Raw genomic sequence first — 21,205 nt, forward strand, 5'->3', positions numbered from 1 at the left:
ATCAATTAGTTCTTACTTTAAAATATTCCGAAGTTCAGACTAGCTGTCAATATAACAGGCATGGATTACACACTTTAATTGTTCTACCAAAAGCCACTCAGCTCATTAAACAAAACATTTAAAAACTTTTTCCACTTAATGACTTTACACTTAATCTAGCCCTAGCCAAGGTAAATAAGGAATGTTTTGGGATTGATTTAGAGATTGCCTCTCCCGAGGGGGCATGTTTAATTTTTGTATCATAAAAATCTTTTTTTTGTCAAATTCTTTTACTCGGTCAACATTTATTCAACATGTGTCTGAGGCAAAGCAAAGTACAATAATACTGTCAGGTGGAAGATATTTATGACTGTCTGCAACAGATCAATCATTCAGCAAGGACGATCCTGAGCATCTGCTATGCACCGAGCATTCCAGAAGAACTGGTGCTTTAGAAGACACAGCCTCTGTCACCTCTTTGGGACTCTTAAAGTCCTGTGGGGAAAAACAACCTTGAAAAGGATGACTATAAAACACTGAAGAGTCCCAACACTAGAGGCATCTTGAAAGTTTCTTTTCTTCCTCCACCAATGATGCCAACAGATAAGGCATCTATTTCATCCATCATGCTAGAAAGAACAAATTACCCACTTTAAAATCTTCACTAAAGGATATACATATACACGTATAACTGATTCACTTTGCTGTACAGCAGAAACTAACAAAACACTGTAAAGCAGCTCTACTCCAATCAAAATTGAAAAAAAAAAGCTTCACTAAAATGTTTTGTTTCACAAACTCTCTTGACTAGCACATTCTGGTTTTTGCACATTTTTTGCAGGAGAGATTAGGGGCAGGCCAGGGGCTGTGCGTGGGTGCATTTAGAGACAGGAAGCACGTGTGGACGAGCGAGAGAGAGTAAGGGAGTGTAAGCAACAAAAAACCGTTTAGTGTAAAGGAACACAGGACATTCTTGAGTTTAGGACATAATTTGGAGAGTTACGTATGCCACTTTCCTCTAATCGAGAAGCATTTTCGGAGTGCCCAGAGCTTTGAATTGAGGAATCAGTTACTAAAGGAATCATCAGCGTGTGTTCTGGGGGTCACCAAGGGAAGTCAGGGAAGTGATTTCATCAGCAGAGAGAGCAGTTGGTCTTGCTTTCCTCCTTTATGGAACTATCCTTGCGTCCTCCCCTCTGGAGGTTTTCTAAGAACAGGCATTCACCCTGGAGTTCCGGAGGCGACATGCTGTCCCAAGTTTACTGCACGATCTGGAACAGAACAAACCCAAATACGGAGGCCAAAAAGAACATGTTCTTGCTGCCTAAAATCTCATTCCTGCCCAAGCAGACTACTACAGTGTTGGGAAATCTTCCTGTGAGAGAGTCAGTTTTTGAACCCATGAGGCTTACTCAATGAATTCAGCACGTTCTCCCGGGGAAGATCCTGGGCCACAAGGAAACATCTGTCTACCCTCCCAACAGTCACTTATGCTATTTTTACCAGATGTTCTGAATCTCATCCAGTAACACACAGAGACGACTCAAAGGTAATTAATCCAACTCCCACAAACTGAACATCTTGCCGAAATGTGTACTTTGATCATTTTGAGGAGAGGGTCATGTCTCACCAATTCAAGGAATACCAACATATTTAATTAAGTCACTAAAATTATTGTATGTAATTTTCATTAATGTACCCGCAAGCTGGAAAAAATGAAATAGTGAAGAATAAAGTGAAGAGCCTTTACACAAATGAAAATGGGACTGCATTTTCCATCTTTTAAACTGGTGAAAATAAAAGTTTTGATGATACCAGCTGCTGGTGGGGGGTTGGGGAAGAAGGTATTTGTAACTGGTTGGGAGGAAAATAGACTAGCACCATATGTCTGGAGAACACTCTGACATTCTCTAGTAAAATAGAAAATGCACATGTACTTTGACTTGGCACTTCCATCGCTGGGAACCCAATCTACAGATATGTCTACAAGCATTCATCGAGATTACCAATAAGGATATTCACTGCAACATTTTTGAAAAGAAAAAAACCCAAAAAACGGAAATCAATCAATCATGGCACTATCACATGATGGAACACACAAAAAGAGGTAGATGAATAGATGCTGATATAAAAAAAAACTCTAGATTAAAAAAACCAGTTGCAGAGTAATGTACATACATACATTACTTTGATTTATAAAAAATGTCTGTTAAGCTAAGTAGGAAATCATGGACTATATTCCTTTGTACTTGTCTTGTTTAAAAAGTAACACCTAAGACGATTTCAAAAGAAATGAGAGGAAGAAAAAAAACTGTCATTTTTACAGGTATTTTGAGCACTATTATTAATTTCTAGAGAGACACAAGAAACTTAACGGTGGTACTTCAAGGCAATGGAACTTGGTGGGGAAAAAAGGCAGGATACCTGTCTGAACTGTTTGAATTTTTTTTTTAAAACCACGGGCATACACTGTTTCCATAATTTAAAAAATACTGAAAAGTAAAATACAAAACAAATAACACTATTAAAAACCAAGAAACAATAACCAACAAGGACCAACTATATAACACATGGAACTATACTCAATATTTTATAATAAACTATAAGGGAAGAGAATCTGAAGAACATATATATACAACTGAATATACACATATGTAACTGAATATATACATATATAACTGAAACATTGTGCTGAACACCTGAAAATAAGACAGTATTGTAACTCAACTATACTTCAATTAAAAAAAAAGACAAAAACTAAAGAAACATGAAAAAACAAAATAAAAAACCCAAGAAACATAAAGACTAGAGAAGGCTTCAAAGCTAACTCTTGGAATGAACAAACCTTTGAAAACTTTGAGAGCGCAGGTAAAAGTGATTATCGGGCATTCAAAGCAAAGGTGAATGCACTCTGCCTATCTTCTTAGGAGACACCAAAAGTCACCCTCGTCCTAGAGGTCGCAAGGACCCTAGGGGTGACTGAGCGCAAGAGAGTCAGAGCAGCTCCACTCACCTATTGTTTAAGGCTCCCCCAAGGTCACAGTCACAAGGTCGACATCCATCCAAGTCATTGCTTAAGCCCCAGTGCTCTGGCTGCAGAACAAAAGGTTAAACATCTAAAGGGGGGTTCCTGTAATTACACAATAGACTCAGCAAGAGACAAGTTATGGCATGTTTTGGACGTTCCACCAAAGGTTTATCTGCACCGTGGAAGGAGAAAGCCTACAATAGGTGTGAGTAGGAGTATTCTAGCATAAAGAACCCAAGCTGTGGGTCACTGGGGTCAGAGAGGGTTGCACATACCCACATGGTAACCCCAGATCACAGCAGTTTCTTTGCCCTGCAAATAGCCTTCATCCAAGAATTAACATGAGCTAGCAGCAAACATGCCAATTTTCTTCACTGGAATTACTCTGGCAGTGAGACAGTAATATGAAAGCAATCACAAAAATGTTTTAAAAGATATAAAATATAATTTTTAAAAATTACACTCATAATTACTCTACCCATAATCACTACAGTCAACTTTTTGGTCTATTTCCTTCCAGATTTTGTTTTTCTTGATGAACTTTTTCCCTAGGCAAGAAACTACTCACATCCTGTGTTCTTTTATATACTTTTTTTACACCAGCATAAGCATTTCCTCATGTTATCATCATTTTCAATGGCAACCAAATATCACACTGCATAGAAACATCCAAATTTATTTAACTATTTTCCCTACTGTTGCTTCCAAGTTATTTTTGTTATGATTAATAAAAGATGCAATGAGTCTTCTGGTGAATACATCTTTGTCCAACCTTCTGATTATTTCATGAGGATAGATTCCCAGAAGTGGAATTACTGGGTCAAAGGGGATGCACATTTCTACAGCCTATGGATACACATCTGCAAAACACTTTTCACAAAGTATGAATTAGTCTGTATTTCCATCAGTAGCACACGAGTACCCGGCCCTCACTATGTCCTCACTTAACAGTCAGCATTCCTTTTTTTTAAAAAACTTTTGTTAATTTTGTCTGTAAAGATGGTACTTCACTGTGGTTTTATTCTGCAACTCTAACAGCGATGGTGAATATCTTGTCAAAATTAGTAATTCCTCTTTTGTGAATGGTCTACTCGTGTCTTTTAATATTAATAGTTACATAAAAGCGTGATGGTAGAACCTACAACTGTGAAAATCGTTCTCTATTGAAACGTCATATTCACAAACCCCCCATCCCATGTAATTACGATTTACCTACCAGACACTGGTCACAATGCTGTCCTGTCACCAGACGCTTACAGTAGCAGTAACCAGTCTCAGAATCACAAGGATTCCTGCCAGGAATCGTTCCCAGAGGACTGCAAGTACAAGCTTCATTAAAGATAAAATGAAGTAAAGAAACACAAACCAAGTGAGTCTGTAGTAGTGGAATGGATTAAGAATTGCAAAGTAAAATGGGAATTACGTGCACATGAGAACTCCCAAACTTTTTGAACACATATACTTACATTTACAACCAAATGGATCTTCAGTGCTTAAACCATAGAAGCCTTCTTTGCAGATATCACAATGTTCTCCTTCCACGTGTAATTTACACCGACACTGACCAGCAATGAGACCGGCAGAAAAATCCGTGTAACTGTCACAGACTCCCTTGTTCTGAGAACCAGCTGGGTCACAGGTACATTCTAAGGAGAATCAGAAGCATGAGGTAACACAATGTGTGTGTTTATGTAGAAATACACGTATTCCCTTCATCCCTCCAAATGTCACAAAAATAGACTCAAAAAGGCTGGACTACTAAGTAAATTCTACCCCCGGCATCCTATACAGCAGCTAAAATAAGGCTGGGTCTGAGTCCCAAGAGAAGGACTGTGACCACCAGACTACTCAAGCTGAAAGCTGACCTAAACAGGTCCCCCTCGTGACCTCTCCCCACATACGTTCACAGAGATTAGGATCCCGGATGTCTCTCTCCGGGTGCTGGTAGTAAAACGGTTTGCACTGCTCGCAGTTGCGCCCCATCGTGTTGTGCTGACACTCGTCACACACCCCTCCGCTGACGTTGCCAGTGGCCAAGTAGACCGCCATGTCGAAGTGGCAAGAGCTGGAATGTTCGTTGCAGTTACATTCTGCAAGACAAGACCGACGGCAGGAAAAGCCTTTTCAATCTACTTACCGGGGGAGGATGGGGTTGGTGGGAAGGAAGCTCATTTTGGAAACTGGGGACGAAGTTCAGGTGAAATGGCAATTAACAAGAAGGTGCTGGCAGTGAAAAGGACACATCTGCTTACGACATCAGTTTAAATCCTAAGCCATGCTGGAAACCTTCCGAGTGTGACCTTTATGAAATAACCTCACTTGCCCTCTTTGGAAGAGAATGGGCTATAAAAAGCTGAAAAGTGCTGGGGGAAGTCCCCTTGGAGGCTCACTCACAGGAAGGCCGCGCTGCATGGAGAAGCGCTTGGGCCATGCTCAGGGTGGGACGGGAATACGTCCCTCCAGAGGGTTTTCTAGGCGGCATATGTTCCTGGGGAAGACTGTCTGGGCTGCCAGCTTTGAGGAACATGGTAAGAAGGCCGGATTCTCTTGCTCGTCATTCCCACCACCACACCGGGCCAGGTTCTGTTAATCAGACCCTTAACAGCCATCCAGCCGGCCTTCTTGGGTCATTCTGTCCCTCCTCTAGCCCATTCGGCGGAGTTCTCTTGGTCCAACCCAGCTTTAACCATCGCTCTCTCACGCTCAACAACCCCCATCGACGACTCTTGTCTTCTCACAGTGAAGCTTCTCTCACTGGGGCCCTCACGGGGCTCTACACACTGGCCTTATCCGTCCTGTAGGGAGGGACTGTGTCGTGTGCCCTGGATACGTTGGTTCAATTAAAGCCCAGAATCATGAATTAAACCCTGGTGTCGTGAGAATGCCCTTAGAGCCTTGTGTTTTGTGTTCTCCTTATCTGAACTCCCTTCCACCTCCCCCCCTCCCCGCCCCCTGCACTTTCTTCTCTTTACCTAAACAATCCTAACTATCTGTTAAGGGCCAGCTGGTCGTCCTTACTAACAAAACCTTGACCACTCCAGCCCTCGCTGTTTTCTGAGCTCCTAGAACAGTCCTCAGTGGGGGCAGAGACAGCACGCCTGGCAGGGATGATAGTCTATCAGAATCACTGTGTGTGGGGGGCAGGGTGGTGGTGTTTCAAACTACCCCTCTGCCCAGAGAATAGCACCGGGAGGGATGGGTGGATGGAAAGATGCCACAGGCTGCAGCTGGGCTGGCACAGAAACAAGGCTGACAAATTCTCCATCTCTTTTAGACCTTATTGATCCACCACACGACTGTTTTCATTCACTGTTCGCTCATGGTCATTTGCCTTAAAAACAGGTACAGTGTCAGGGATGGCATCTGTCTTCTACTAAATCTGCCAAACACATAGGTGCTGCTCAAATACTAATTGATTAATTTAACAGACTGGATAGTGGCTTCCTGGGATTACCAGGGTGACGCTGAGAAAAGGGTAGTAACTTTTCTTCCTTTTGCAGACCAGTGTACTGTTACAGCAGCTCTACTCCAAAAATGGACACCGGGCTCTGAACTGATTCAGAACGTAAGCCTGAGACTTACTTTTACAGGCATTGCTGTTTCGACCTTCGGCGGGTCTCCAAGGTAAATCATGGTAGAAATCCATGCACTGTTCACAGTTTAAGCCCTTGGTGTTATGCCTGCACATGCAGTGTCCGTGAACCTTGAAAGTTACAAAAACAGAAAAAAGCGAAGGAAGAGATATACTAACGGCCAGACCTTTCCCACAATCAATGGAAAATATCAACCCCTTCGGATACTAATCCTCATCTGTAGCGCACCACAATGAGGGCTTCTTTGTTTTTATTTTGCCCCTTCCCCCCGGTGAGTCCTGTCTTATTGATGGCCATAATTCCCAACTCTAGGAACAGTTCCTGCTATATAATGGGTACTCGATAAATATTCTTATTGAAGTATTGATGAGAAAAAACACAGAAGAACAAAATTAGTCACTTAAAAATTTTTTAAAAAAACAAACTAGTTACTTAACAGTTTAAAAAAATCTATTATAATAGAAACCAACAAAAGTTATAATGGAGAGCTAAATGTGTACACACCACCGGGAACCAACTCAATTTACTGCAAGCTTTACCCCATGCCATACAAAAGACAGGTTTTCTCTGCTTGCTTTGTCTGGCTTTTGACTTCCGGCTCAGCACTTAAAAATGTTTTTTCAACCCAAAATGAAATTTTAAGAATTAATCAGTTACCACATTTACATTTTTAAGGAAAGAAATATAAAATGCCAGAAAAAGATACAGATTATTTCGCTTCAGGAAGGGACCACGATGTGCTCTCTTACACCACACCACCAGTCACACTGGAGCCCCTGAGGCACATAAATGATAAATCACTTCTTTCCGTCGAGCAAATATGCACGTTCACGGATCCCTCACCGTAACACTAGTTTCTACAGGATGGAATTCAGAAACAGGACAGACAGGTCCACCCTGAACCCACCTTGACAAGAGTGCAGTTAGCAGAAGACTAAATTCCTCCCATTATAAGGTGGTTTTCATAGACTTAAACCAGTCCCAAAGCCCATACCACAGGACCCTATGGCATCCGAATCAACAGTACAACACACTGTGAGACGCATGGTAGTGACGTGACTACATGAGGTTAGCTACACGCAGGATCTGTTACTCTGAGAAGTAAATACCATCTACCTGGCACTCTCTGAAAGACGGAGCAAAAAGATTAGAAGGACATATTCTCCCTTCAGGCTCTGTTAAAAATTCAACTTTATCTGTGCAATAAAGGTTCTAAATAGAGTAAAGGGAAGGCAGAAGTTTTAGACTGTTGAATACAAGTCAGTCCTGCCCCTTCACCTTCTTAGATGAGGACTAACAATTTTTGAAAAGGCCAACATCAACTAAGCAAGGCACACCTTTCGTCAAGAAGCAAGGCCCACAGCCCAGTGGAGGCCCCAGTGCAGAGTCAAGTGGGATTTATCCCAGGGATGCAAGGATTCATCAATATATGCAAATCAATCAATGTGATACACCATATTAACAAACTGAAGAATAAAAACCATACGATCATCTCAATAGATGCAGAAAAAGCTTTTGACAAAATTCAACACCCATTTATGATAAAAACTCTCCAGAAAGTGGGCATAGAGGGAACCTACCTCAACATAATAAAGGCCATATACGACAAACCCATAGCAAACATCATTCTCAATGGTGAAAAACTGAAAGCGTTTCTTCTAAGATCAGGAACAAGACAAGGTTGCCCACTCTCACCACTATTATTCAACATAGTTTTGGAAGTCCTAGCCACGGCAATCAGAGAAGAAAAATAAAAGGAATACAAATTGGAAAAGAAGAAGTAAAATTGTCACTGTTTGCACATGACATGATACTATACATAGAGAATCCTAAAGATGCCACCAGAAAACTACTAGAGCTAATCAATGAATTTGGTAAAGTTGCAGGTTAAAAAAATTAATGCACAGAAATCTCTTGCATTCCTATATGCTAATGATGGAAAATCTGAAACAGAAATTAAGGAAACACTGCCATTTACCACTGCAACAAAAAGAATAAAATATCTAGGAATAAACCTACCTAGGGAGACAAAAGACCTATATGCAGAAAACTGTAAGACACTGATGAAAGAAATTAAAGACAATACCAACAGATAGAGAGATACACCATGTTCTTGGATTGGAAGAATCAATATTGTGAAAATGACTCTACTACCCAAAGCAATCTACAGATTCAATGCAATCCCTATCAAATTACCAATGGCATTTTTTAAGGAACTAGAACAAAAAATCTTAAAATTTGTATGGAGACACAAAAGACACTGAATAGCCAAAGCAGTCTTGAGGGAAAAAAAGGGAGCTGTAGGAATCAGGCTCTCTGACTTCAGACTATACTACAAAGCTACAGTAATCAAGACAATATGGTACTGGCACAAAAACAGAAATACAGATCAACGGAACAGGATAGAGAGCCCAGAAATAAACCCACGTACCTATGGTCAATTAATCTATGACAAAGGAGGCAAGGATATACGATGGAGAAAAGACAGCCTCTTCAATAATGGTGCTGGGAAAACTGGACAGCTACACGTAAAAGAATGAAATTAGAATACTCCCTAACATCATACACAAAAATAAATCTCAAAATGGATTACAGACCTAAATGTAACACTGGACACTCTAAAACTCTTAGAGGAAAACAGGAATAACACTCTTTGACATAAATCACACCAAGATCTTTTTTGATCCACCTCTTAGAGTAATGGAAATAAAAACAAATAAACAAATGGGACCTAATGAAACTTAAAAGCGTTTGCAAAGCAAAGGAAACTACAAACAAGACGAAAAGACAACCCTCAGAATGGGAGAAAACATTTGCAAGTGAATCAACGGACAAAGGATTAATCTCCAAAATATATAAACAGCTCATGCAGCTCAATATTAAAAAACAAGCCAATCAAACAATGGGCAGAAGACCTAAATAGACAGTTCTCCAAAGCATACAGATGGCCAAGAAGCACATGAAAAGCTGCTCAACATCACTAATTATTAGAGAAATGCAAATCAAAACTACAATGAGGTATCACCTCACACCAGTTAGAATGGGCATCATCAGAAAATCTACAAACAACACATGATGGAGAGGGTGTGGAGGAAAGGGAACCCTCTTGCACTGTTTGTGGGAATGTAAATGGATACAGCCACTAGGGAGAAGAGTATGGAGGTTCCTTAAAAAACTAAAAATAGAATTACCATATGACCCAGCAATCCCATGACTGGGCATATACCCAGAGAAAACCATAATTCAAAAAGACACATGCACCCCAATGTTCATTGCAGCACTATTTACAATAGCCAGTCATGGAAGCAACCTAAATGCCCATCGACAGACGAATGGATAAAGAAGATGTGGTACATACATACGATGGAATATTACTCAGCCATAAAAAGGAACGAAACTGAGTCATTTGTAGAGACATGGATGGATCTAGAGACTGTCATACAGAGCGAAGTAAATCAGAAAGAGAAAAACAAATATCGTATATTAACGCATATATGTGGAACCTAGAAAAATGGTACAGATGAACCGGTTTGCAGGGCAGAAAGAGACACAGATGCAGAGAACAAATGTATGGACACCAAGGGGGGAAACTGGCAGGGGGGTGAGCTGGTGGTGTGATGAATTGGGAGATTGGGATTGACATGTATACACTAATATGTATAAAATGGATAACTAGTAAGAACCTGCTGTATAAAAAAATAAATACAATAAAATTCAAAAAAAATAAATAAAAATATTTATTTAATTAAAAAAAAAGGAAGCGAGGCCCACAGTCCAGTGGAGGCCCTGGTGCAGTCAGGAGAGCAAGATTTCAACTCGCATCTGCCATGTACTTACATAGGGCCCTTTGGCAAATTACTTACACTCTGGTCTCTTCTAACAAGAATCAACAATTCACTTAGAAACTGGTAAAATATCCTAACGTTACCCATTTGGCAAGTTACCCAAGTCCCCTATTTTTAAAATTACATAATTTGAAAACACAGCATAAAAGTAGGAAAAGAATGAAACTAGAAGATCAAGAAACAAAATCCAGTTGACTCCTAAAGGGTGTCCATGGTTCTAGGTTCAAATTTCCAGGTTCTCTGGGCTGAGGTCAATTTATGCCTTCTGGCATGCAGGCTGGAATGCTTGTGGTTTTTAATATTCCCTCAAGTAAAGGAAGATGTGACTGTCACGTAGAAAACTTTTTAATCCTTACTGACTAAAATATCTACTGTGGCAGCAGCCCACAGGGACAATTTCCAAAAATTCCGTGTCTGTGAAATGAGTATTCTTTACATTCTCGTAGTCCAAGAAAATCAGCAAACAGAAAAGGAAAAGAAAAAAAAAAATCAACCACTGGAATGGTACAAAGGACTAAATAGCGGTCTGGAAAAATAAGACACCAAATAAAAAGGTAATACTAGCTTTCATCTGCTTTTTAGAATCACCCGTACGAAGGAGGAAGCTGCCTGGAACGTGTACTTACCATTCCTTCTCCTTCTGTGTGGAATCCATCCACCGGGGCACACTCGCTGGCGTGGCCATAGCAGAAGCAGTTTCCTCGAATCACCATATCGTAAACCGCGTAATAGTACTTTTCTCTGATTTCCATTCTGGAATCCAAAAGGTTATCTCCCAAAGTATGTAGTTTCACAAACTTGATCCTCAAGTTGGTGATTTTTAGGAGATCTACGAAGGTCACCAAGAATATGAAAAGTGTGATCAAAGAAGCAAGGCTTCCTTTGCAATTAGACAACTTGTTTTTTTCCTCTTTATAGAAACGCATGACAAATAAAAATGGCTTAAGCTTACCCCCGCTGCATGATCTAGATGCACGTAATAATAAAGGTTAACATAATGTGACAGTCTCTCGAAGAAAGGTTATTGCCTTCTCATCAGTTTAACAAGAACATCTGTTTTGTGATGGATTTGTTGGCAGACTGATGTCTCAGGAAGAAGTGTGGAGGCGGAGAAATTTAAAAACGCGGTTGCATGATTGCCGGAAGCCACTGAACACACAGTAATCTAAACTACTGCAATACCATCTGGTTCCCACAGCAATTAGTCTCAAAATCAGAAAATTCCATTCAGGTGGGAAAGAGCTTATCAAAGCACTCCAATTCTCATTATCATTATAAGACAATTAGAGACATGTGTTTATCTTTGGAGAGGAAAATGCTATCTGAAATTTCCTACCATTTAGGTGAAATCCAAGTTACTAAAATCGATTTAACATGATAGAATAACCACAATCCAGGGCCTGACTTTTCAACCAAGTTTGGAAGCACAGTTACAATCTACAACTTTCTGGGTCTTAGTTTTACAGTTTACCAATATAATTACTAATATTATACAGTGGCGTAAGATAAAGGAGCTTAGTATTGGGATGCTGAGGCAAATTATTCTTTCCTAAATAGAAGTTACTTCTAGACCAATGTCTCTTATTTGATCTTTTCTTCCTTTTTCTGGGTCTATAGGCCTATGCCTATTACAGAAGCGGGGCTGTCAATTACATTCTCTAATAACTTGATAAACCAAGAGTCATTCAATCTTCTCTATCAGTGTTTTCATTAATCACTAAGTGGGCTCTTGCTGAAGTGGACCCCAAAAGATTCATTAGTCCACCTGTCCTCCCCTTTTAGCTCTGTAGCCTAAAATTGCTCCTAAGCTTTACTTTCATTTCTGCTCATAGATTCTTAAAATTTACAACACGGGACAACGGGGCATTGGCCCAATGCATCAGATACTTTCAAAGCCCAGATACAATTTTAAATACTTATAATATATGCATAGCTTACAATGAAGACTACAGAAATAGCTGTGGGTTGAAAGAGAAAGCCCATGAGTCCATGCATTCAACTTAGGCTCTTTGTAAAATCAAAAACCAAACAGAGAAACTGTGGTACTACTTCACCGAACGGAACTTCTGAATGCCAACATTTCCTCCTGCACAATACGAGCACAAGCGCCTATTGACAAGAGGCCAAACAACAAACGTGAAGAGCAGCTGGAGTATTTAGAAGCCCTTGAGTGATCTCTGTGGAAGCCCTCAGCAGAGCAAATAAGCTCCCTCGCTCTCTCCTGCCATATTTAACAACAGCTAAGCCTCGTATTTACTGCTGTTATAAGAGGCACAATCACTTTTGAAGTGAGTTTCGGAGGCCTCAACAATAGGGACAACTAAAGAGATATTGTTCCCTTGATTACAAAGTAAATCCAAAGCACGATCTGTTACAGTGGATGCTTCTTTAATATAGGAATAGGTTTTCTGATGCCATTTAACAGCCGAAGACAACAGAATTATAATGGCAGCACATTCTGCAAGTCCCACAAATTTCACCCTAAAGGAACAGACCGTGAGTCCTTTTACGGACCCAGGAGGTGCTGGTCATGGAGCCTGTGTGGACATTTCTCGCAACTGGATTTTGAGAGTGGGGAGGGCAGGCCTCCCAGAGCTCACTCAGAAATGGCACAGGGCTGCATGTACCATTAAATATTTGTTTGATATCACACTAAGTGAAGGAAGTCAGACAGAGAAAGGCAAATGTCACATAATATCGCTTATATGTGGGATCTGATTTTAAAAAATGATACAGATGAACTTATTTACGAAACAGAAAGACTTACAGATAACCAAAACAAACTTATGCTCACCAAAGGGGAAACATGGCGGCGGGTGGGGGAGGGATAAATCAGGAGCTTGGGATGAACACACACACATTACTATAGGCAAGACAGATAACCAGCAAGGACCTACTGGATAGCACAGGGAACTCTACTCAATATTCTGGGATAACCCATATGAGAAAACAGTCTGAAAAATAATATATGTACATGTGTAACTGAATCACTTTGCTGTACACCTAAAAGTAACACAACATTATAAATCAACTATACTCCAATAAAATTAAAAAAATAAAAACTTTAAAATAAATATCTGACAATAGAATGTACAGTCTATGTACATTCTATGACTTTAATAAATTACAGACCAGACACGGTCTGGGCCATATGTAAAATTAAGTGGGGAAACAGCACTTTTCTGGCAATATTCCCTGGACTCCTTCCATTCTACTCTCCCCTGCTGTGAGCCAGGAAGCGCCACGGGGCTTTGGTACAAAGGAGGGCCATGCCCCACTGAGAAAAACCAGCAAGACCTCACCCCACCTCTGCTCAACTGACTGCACCTCAGTAGCTGGAGAGGGGGCCTTATCCTCACTCTGAGGTGCAGAACCGGGTCTACAGAAGGCCTGAGTGACAGCTGATGGCAGTGACGACACCAACAGCGGCAGCAGCTTCACGGGCCCAACGTTTTCTATGCGTTGGGCACCTTGGTGAGTCATTTATATACATTACTCATTTTCCGTCCACAACAACCAGAGGTCAATATGACTCTCCATTTACAGATGAAAAAGTAGAAGCTAAAAAAAAGTTGTAAGTAAATGACTTGCCCAAGGTCACAGAGCTCTAATATGCTGGAGCTGGGACTTAAACCCAGCTGTGCCAGACTCCAAAGCCCATTCTGCCTACCAAGATCACAATGTATTTCTGTAAAGACATGAGCCTGGTTGCTGGAAAGCACTCTGCTCTAAGAATCATAACACATGCGTTCAGGATCTCTCATTAAATAGCCACGTCACTTTATACGTGTAAGTCCAACTCTGAGCCTCAGTTGACTCATCTGTGAAATGCAACTGCAACCCTCATCTTAATGAGCACATTGAATATGGCTGAGACCTCAAAATTTCCCCCAGGATTCTTTCTTCTCTTCTTCTTTTGACAGTAAGAGCTCTAGCCAAGAGTTAGAGAGCGCACACAGCCACTAGCTAGAGCATCTCACATCTCCTGCGGTGTAGCCAGGGGACTAATTTTGGCCAATGGGGTGTGAACGGATGTGATGTTCGGCTTCAGGTCGCTTGCCCTTTACTTGTCCCCTCCCACAGGTTGGGACAAGGACAGGGTGGGGTTGATGCAGGTCTAACCATGTGGATACAGACTACAAGACAGAGGGAACCTGGGAACCTGGGTGACCTAATGGCTACAGTTGCCAGATTTGGCAATAATAATACAAGGTGCTCAGTAAATTTGAATTTCAGATAAACAATTAATCATTGCAGTAGCAATATGTCCCAAATATCACATGGTTATACTAACCACAAATATTGCATGAAATAGGCTCGTACCAGTCACAAATATCACATGGGATATAGTTATCCTAAAAAAATGACTTGTTATTTATCTGAAAGTTCATACTGAACCGGGTATCATCCTGTATTTTAACTGGTAAGCCTGCTTGCGGCAAGCGAATGGTACTTTATCTGTAAATCTCCCTCGGTGATTTCGTAAGAGAGAAGTCAACTTTTTTGAGACACTGCATTTTTGGGGACACCTTGTTACAATGGCCTAATCTGTACCTGTATATACATAATTATATATGTGTATGCATTATATGATATATATCATATACGTGATATATATATATACACACACACGTCATATATACATGATACTGAGCAATAAATAAGGTATTATGACCAGCATAATGGTTTGGGGTCTTATGACACAAACCTGTTACTCTTATCAAAACGTGTTCCCCTTCAGTGAGGACTGATAACTGCCAATTTCAAGAGCATTGCAAAGAAAGAAGGAAATGGAGAGGGTGGAATTAGCACTTCATATTTAGATTCTGGGTAGCAGTGCTCTGGGTAAGCATTCTCCCATGATTGCTGTTCTTCATTAAAGCTTTTATTTGAAAACAAGCTTACTCTGTATCCTTGGACTGTAAGGATCTTCTATTCTGAAAGCAGGATCTAAAGCACGAAAAATCACCTAAAAATAGATATAGGAGTAATTGGTATTTTTGCAATGATCAAAAACCAGATTTGTAAGTAGAATGGAAAACAAAAAGAACAAACAAACCTCTCCTTCCGTTGAGGGTTCAATGTCAGAATATCGGGAATCACAAATTATATCATCGACTTTTTTCATGGGGCCGGTGGAAATGCCGGGAAACGAGCTCTCACAATCATAGGCAAAGTATCTGTATACACCCCAGGTTTTTCCAAAGTCGGACGATCGTTCTATCAGCATAGCGGCTGGTCGGAATGTCTAAAGGCAGGGTGGAAGAGGCTCATTGGACGCTTTTATTGGTAATCTGTATTTTAAAATCTCAGAGGAAAATGTCATTCAATTGTGTGCCACAAACCCTGACTGCATGTGGTTGGTATTTCAGACTGTGGCTGGATTTCAAATATTTCCAGCTGTTCCATGGAGCCTCTTTTCACAGCGAAGTGTCTCGCCTCTAAATTTTGCGCTTCCTCCCACCCTACCGGAGACTAGCAAGCTGCTCCTCTTTATTTACTTATTTATTTATAAGCTGCTCCTCTTTATAAGCTGATTATAAACAGGCCTTAATAGCATACAAGTTTTGGTGCATTTAGCCACCATTCCCATGACATGACTGCTATAGCTTGAGTGTTCCTTCTTTCATTCATTCGTTTAATCATTCAGTAGATGTGTAATGACAGCTACTCGGTACCAGACAAGGGGTCTACATGCTGTAACTAATGCTGTCCAGTGAGGTACAGGAAGGGGCAGAAATTATTTACAAAACAATTCGTCAAACACTATAATAGAGTCACATGTGGTGTGCTTTGGGAAAACAAGAGGAAGGAATTACTAACTCAAGAAGCTAGAGAATCCTGCAATTCCAGCTACACACCCCAAAGAACTGAAAACAGGGACTCAGATGGAGACTTGCACATGAACAGTCAGAGCAGCATCACTCACCATCGCCAACAAGCGGAAACCACTCAAGTGTCCATCAGTGGATAAACAGACACACAAAAGGTGATATACACATGCAATGGACTATTATTCGGCAATAAAAAAGAATGAAATTCTGATACTTCCTACAACATGGATGAACCTCAGAAACATTACTCTAAGTGAAATAAGCCAGACACAGAAGAATAACGTGTGATTCCACTTATATGAAACATATGGAATAGGCAAGTACATAGAGACAGAAAGTAGGTTAGATATTAAGAGAGGCTGGGAAGGGGCTTCCCTGGCACAGTGGTTGAGAGTCCGCCTGCCGATGCAGGGGACACAGGTTCGTGCCCCGGTCCGGGAAGATCCCACATGCCGCGGAGCGGCTGGGCCCGTGAGCCATGGCTGCTGAGCCTGCGCGTCCGGAGCCTGTGCTCCACAACGGGAGAGGCCACAGCAGTGAGAGGCCAGCGTACCGCAAAAAAAAAAAAAAAAAAAAGAGGGGCTGGGAAGAGGGAGTGATGAGGAGCTATTGCTTAATGGGTACAGGGTGTCTACCTGGGTGATGAAAAAGTGCTGCAGACAGTGGTGTTGGTCGCACAACATTGTGAATATACCTACGGCCATCAGAACTGCACATTTAAAAATCGTTAAAAAAGCAAATTCTGTGCTACATATATTTTAGCACGCGCGCACACGCACGCATACACACGCATACACACACACACACACACACACAACTAGGGAATGCTTCAGAGAGAAGATGGCATCAAACTTATCTTAAAATGGTAACTGGGTGTTTTCCAGACAGTGGGTAGAGATGGTTACAGGTGGCAGGAGGGGTTGGTTGGGAAGGAATTTGTTACCATGCTAAGGGGTTTACTTTATCTTTATGCAATGAAGGGGAATACTGAAACATTTAAGTGAACAGAATGAAATGCTTAGATTGCACTTCAGAAAAACAACTCCGGCAGTTACTGGACATGGACAAAACAAGAGACAAGGGAACCAAGTGAACAGAAAAAAGATGAAGGTCTTAACTCAAGCATTACAGTGTGGACTGCGATAAAGGGATGGGATTGACTGCTCTGAAAATTTACTGGAAGTAAAATATGCTGAATTGCACTTGGTGATCAGTTTGATTCCAGTGGAAAGGGAGGGAGAAGAAAGAAACAGGAACCCCTGAGCTTAGGTAGGTGGGCGTGTGTGCTACTACTAACAAAGATACAGAAGAGAAGCAAAGGCATGTAGTTTGGGTCTAGTTACATGCAAGGTCTCAAAATCGAGACGCCCACTGGACAACTGGAAACAGTGGTCTTGGACTCAGCTATGAAAATGGAACTTGAAACATGGATTTGGGAGGCACTGTATACATAATTTGAAACCTCCAAATATTTAATTTCCCCTCAAAAAGAAAAGGACAAGATAAAAGAGAGCCAAGTCAGTGCTCCAACATCAACAAAGCGCTAACAGAAGACAAGAGAGGGGTGCTGGGAACTTTAATCACATTATTTCATTTAATCTTTCATTACGGGCTGAACTGTGTCCTTCCCAAATTCTGATGTTCAAGACCTAATCCCTAGTACCTCAGACTATAACTGTATTTGGAGATAGGGTCTTTAAAAGGGTAATTAAAGTAAAGTGAGGCCACTGGAGTGGACCCTAATCACATAAGACTGGTGTCCTTCTGAGAAGACGACATCAGGACAGACAGGTCCAGACAGAAGACCAGGTGAAGACAGTCATCTAAAAGTCAAGGAGAGAAAGAGGCCACAGAAGAAACCAACTCTGCCGACACCCTGATCTCAAACTTTGTCCCTTGAGAACCCTAGAAAATACATTTCTGTTGTTCAAGCCACCCAGTCTGTGCTACTGTGTTATGGCAGCCCTGGCAAACTAATATACCTTAACAACACATCTGTGCAACAGATGAGGAAATCGAGGCTCAGGGACATTAGTTAACTCGCCAGGTATTGGCAGAGAGACTTCAGTCCAGATTGAACGAAGACCTTTCAAATCCAGGCTGAATGAAGATCTTTTCTGCCTCACTGGCTAATGGTGTAATAGAAGCCTGAAAAATGGATGTCAGAGAGGAAGGAGGAAAAAGACAAGAATTCTGGAAACTGAGGCAGGATGGAGCTTTAGGAGGGTGTGGTGAACAGGGGCAATGGGGAAAAAGAGATGAAGCAGAATGAGCACTAAAAATAGGCAAAAGCTTCAACAGTGATGAACAGGATAAGTGCCTTTCGGGAAGTGGCAGTCAGATGACGATGGAGGAAGATCAAGAAAGTTAAGGCAACTCAGCAAACGGAAGCTCAACAGAGACACTCACTTCTGAATTCAAACCAGTGCTTGACTCACAGATACAGAGAACAAACTAGTGGTTACCAGTGGGGGTCGGGGGAGGGGCGATGGAGGGGTGGGGAAGTGGGAGGCACAAGCTACTTGGTAGAAGACAGGCTCCAGGATGTTTTGTGTTGTACAACACAGGGAGTACGGCCAATATTTTCTAATAACTGTAAATGGAAAGTAACCTTTAAAAATACATAAAAATAGGGCTTCCCTAGTGGCGCAGTGGTTGAGAGTCCGCCTGTCGATGCAGGGGACACGGGTTCGTGCCCCGGTCCGGGAAGATCCCACATCCCGTGGAGCGGCTGGGGCCGTGAGCCATGGCCGCTGAGCCTGCGCGTCCGGAGCCTGTGCTCCGCGGCGGGAGAGGCCGCAGCAGTGAGAGGCCCGCGTACCGCAAAAATAAATAAATAAATAAATAAAAATTTAAAGATTTTTTAAAGAGAGTAAATGTTGGGGGCCAAGACGACCAATACAAGAACTTGAACAGGACCATAAAAAAAAAAAATAAAACAAATTCTTGACAGAAATCTGGGTGACAACTAAGGGTCAAAACTAGTACCTGCCCAGCTCTCCTTGCACCATCCTTCATAATCCTGATGGTATTTCTCACGGATAAAAGGAGACAAGGGTAAGGAAATGGAAAGCCACATTTCGACAGATTCCTTGACTTATACATTTACTAGTTGCTCAGGTTTTTTTTTTTTTTAACCTATTCAGAAATATGAGAAAATGATACTTTATTAAACCCAAGAGAGTATTAGACTAAAAATTTTAAACAAAGGGGGGAAAAACCCAATAACTGAACCAAGGCAAACTCCCCAGGGGACCTGCCTCGTGGGTGGCAACACTTTGGAGAGAGACTAGCCTGATGTCTCTGTGGCACAAGACAGCAGAGAGGAAAAGCCTTATAGCCAGTCCTGGTTATGCTTCCTTCTCTCTCCCTTCTGGAACCTTCTGAGTCCCAAAAGGCCATTGACGAGTTATCCAATTTTCTGTGAAGTTAGGAAACTGCTGGAAACTGGGACAACACATTTTACCTACAGAAGGGAAGCCTTTCCATGTTCATTGCTGAGTCACTGACCTTCTCAGGCCTCACACTGCTGCATAGCTGCCTCTGAATTTATACTAAACAAAAGGGCTGTGAGTTTGGAAACCTTTGGCTATGAACAAAAACCGACTGTGGATATGCTAACTGGTTTTGCTACCCTAAGAAAATCTAATCCACTTAGTAAACAGCCATGTCCACGCAAACACGAGTTAGAACAAACACACTCTCAATGATCCAGCAATCCCACTCCTGGGCATACACCCAGACAAAACTATAATTCAAAGATACACGCACCCTTGTGTTCATAACAGCACTGTTCACAAAAGCCAAGACGTGGAAGCAACCTCAACGTCCATCAACAAATGAATGGATAAAGAAGATGTGGTATATATACACAATGGAATACTACTCAGCCATAAAAATGAATGAAATAATGCCATTTGCAACAGCACAGATGGACCTAGAGATTATCACACTAAGTCAGAAACAGAAAGACAAATACCGTATACTATCACCTATTATGTGGAATCTAAAATATGACTCAAATGAACTTATATCTATGAAACAGACTCACAGACGTAGAGAACAGACTTGTGACTGCCAAGGGGGAGGGGGTTGGGATGGACTGCGAGTTTGGGATTAGTAGATGCAAACTATTATATACAGAACGGATAAACAACAAGGTCCTACTGTATAGCACAGGAAAGTATATTCAATATCCTGTGATAAACCATAGTGGAAAAGAATACATATATACATTTCGTTTTCATAATGGAATCACTTTGCTATACAGCAGAACTTAACAGAACATTGTAAACCAACTATACTTCAATAAAATAAATTTTAAAAAAAAGGAATAATCACACTCTTCATCCTCGACCCCTACCTGTCCTCACCACTCAATGGTATCACCACCCTCCTAGTTCCCCAGCTTGGACATCTCAGTAATTTTTGATTCATCCCTGCCTTCTGCTGTCTGCTTCTACTCCTTCTCCAATTCATGGCTGAGTCTTTGATTCTAAAGGGTCCGACTGACTCCCTTAGAAAACAAGGGCTCTCCTCTCGGCAATGACTCTCCAAGGCAACAGTAGCAGAGGGTAGCAGAGAGGGTAGCAAGGGGCGACGTGGGACTGGGAAAAGCTCTCCAAGTCACACTGTCAGGACTCCGGGTTGCAGCAGGAGGCTTCCTCCTACTTGACAGGCACAGGCAGCCTTTGCGTTAACACCACCCCTGCCTAAGTCAGTTCCAGCTCCCCCTTACCGCTGACCTTGAGAGCCCCCTGCCTCTGTGCCCTCTCATCTCCATGCCTCAGGCCCTCCTCTGTATTTCCTCTTGGCTCCCTTCCTGAAACGCAGGTCTCATTTCCTGTCGATGGCTCCCCATTTTCTATAAAGTTCACACCCCTCAGCAAGGAAGCAAAGTCCTTCTGGCTGTAACCTTACTTCCCG

General features: G+C 41.6%; 1 protein-coding gene across 1 annotated transcript in view; it reads right to left on the reverse strand.

Annotated features, from left to right (window-relative positions):
* LAMB1 (laminin subunit beta 1) overlaps positions 1-21,205 on the reverse strand; it is a 73,689-nt gene that overhangs the window by 42,787 nt on the left and 9,697 nt on the right. Inside the window, exons 6-13 of the mRNA XM_030871138.2 lie at positions 15,505-15,693; positions 15,351-15,414; positions 11,072-11,274; positions 6,590-6,710; positions 4,909-5,097; positions 4,474-4,653; positions 4,224-4,336; positions 2,993-3,072 (exon numbers count right to left, since the gene is read on the reverse strand). Coding sequence (XP_030726998.2) covers positions 2,993-3,072; positions 4,224-4,336; positions 4,474-4,653; positions 4,909-5,097; positions 6,590-6,710; positions 11,072-11,274; positions 15,351-15,414; positions 15,505-15,693 — 1,139 coding nt within the window. The remainder of the gene's footprint in view (positions 1-2,992; positions 3,073-4,223; positions 4,337-4,473; positions 4,654-4,908; positions 5,098-6,589; positions 6,711-11,071; positions 11,275-15,350; positions 15,415-15,504; positions 15,694-21,205) is intronic.

This window comes from Globicephala melas, chromosome 9, assembly GCF_963455315.2.
Source record: "Globicephala melas chromosome 9, mGloMel1.2, whole genome shotgun sequence".
In the NCBI taxonomy this organism is placed as follows: Eukaryota; Metazoa; Chordata; class Mammalia; order Artiodactyla; family Delphinidae; genus Globicephala; species Globicephala melas.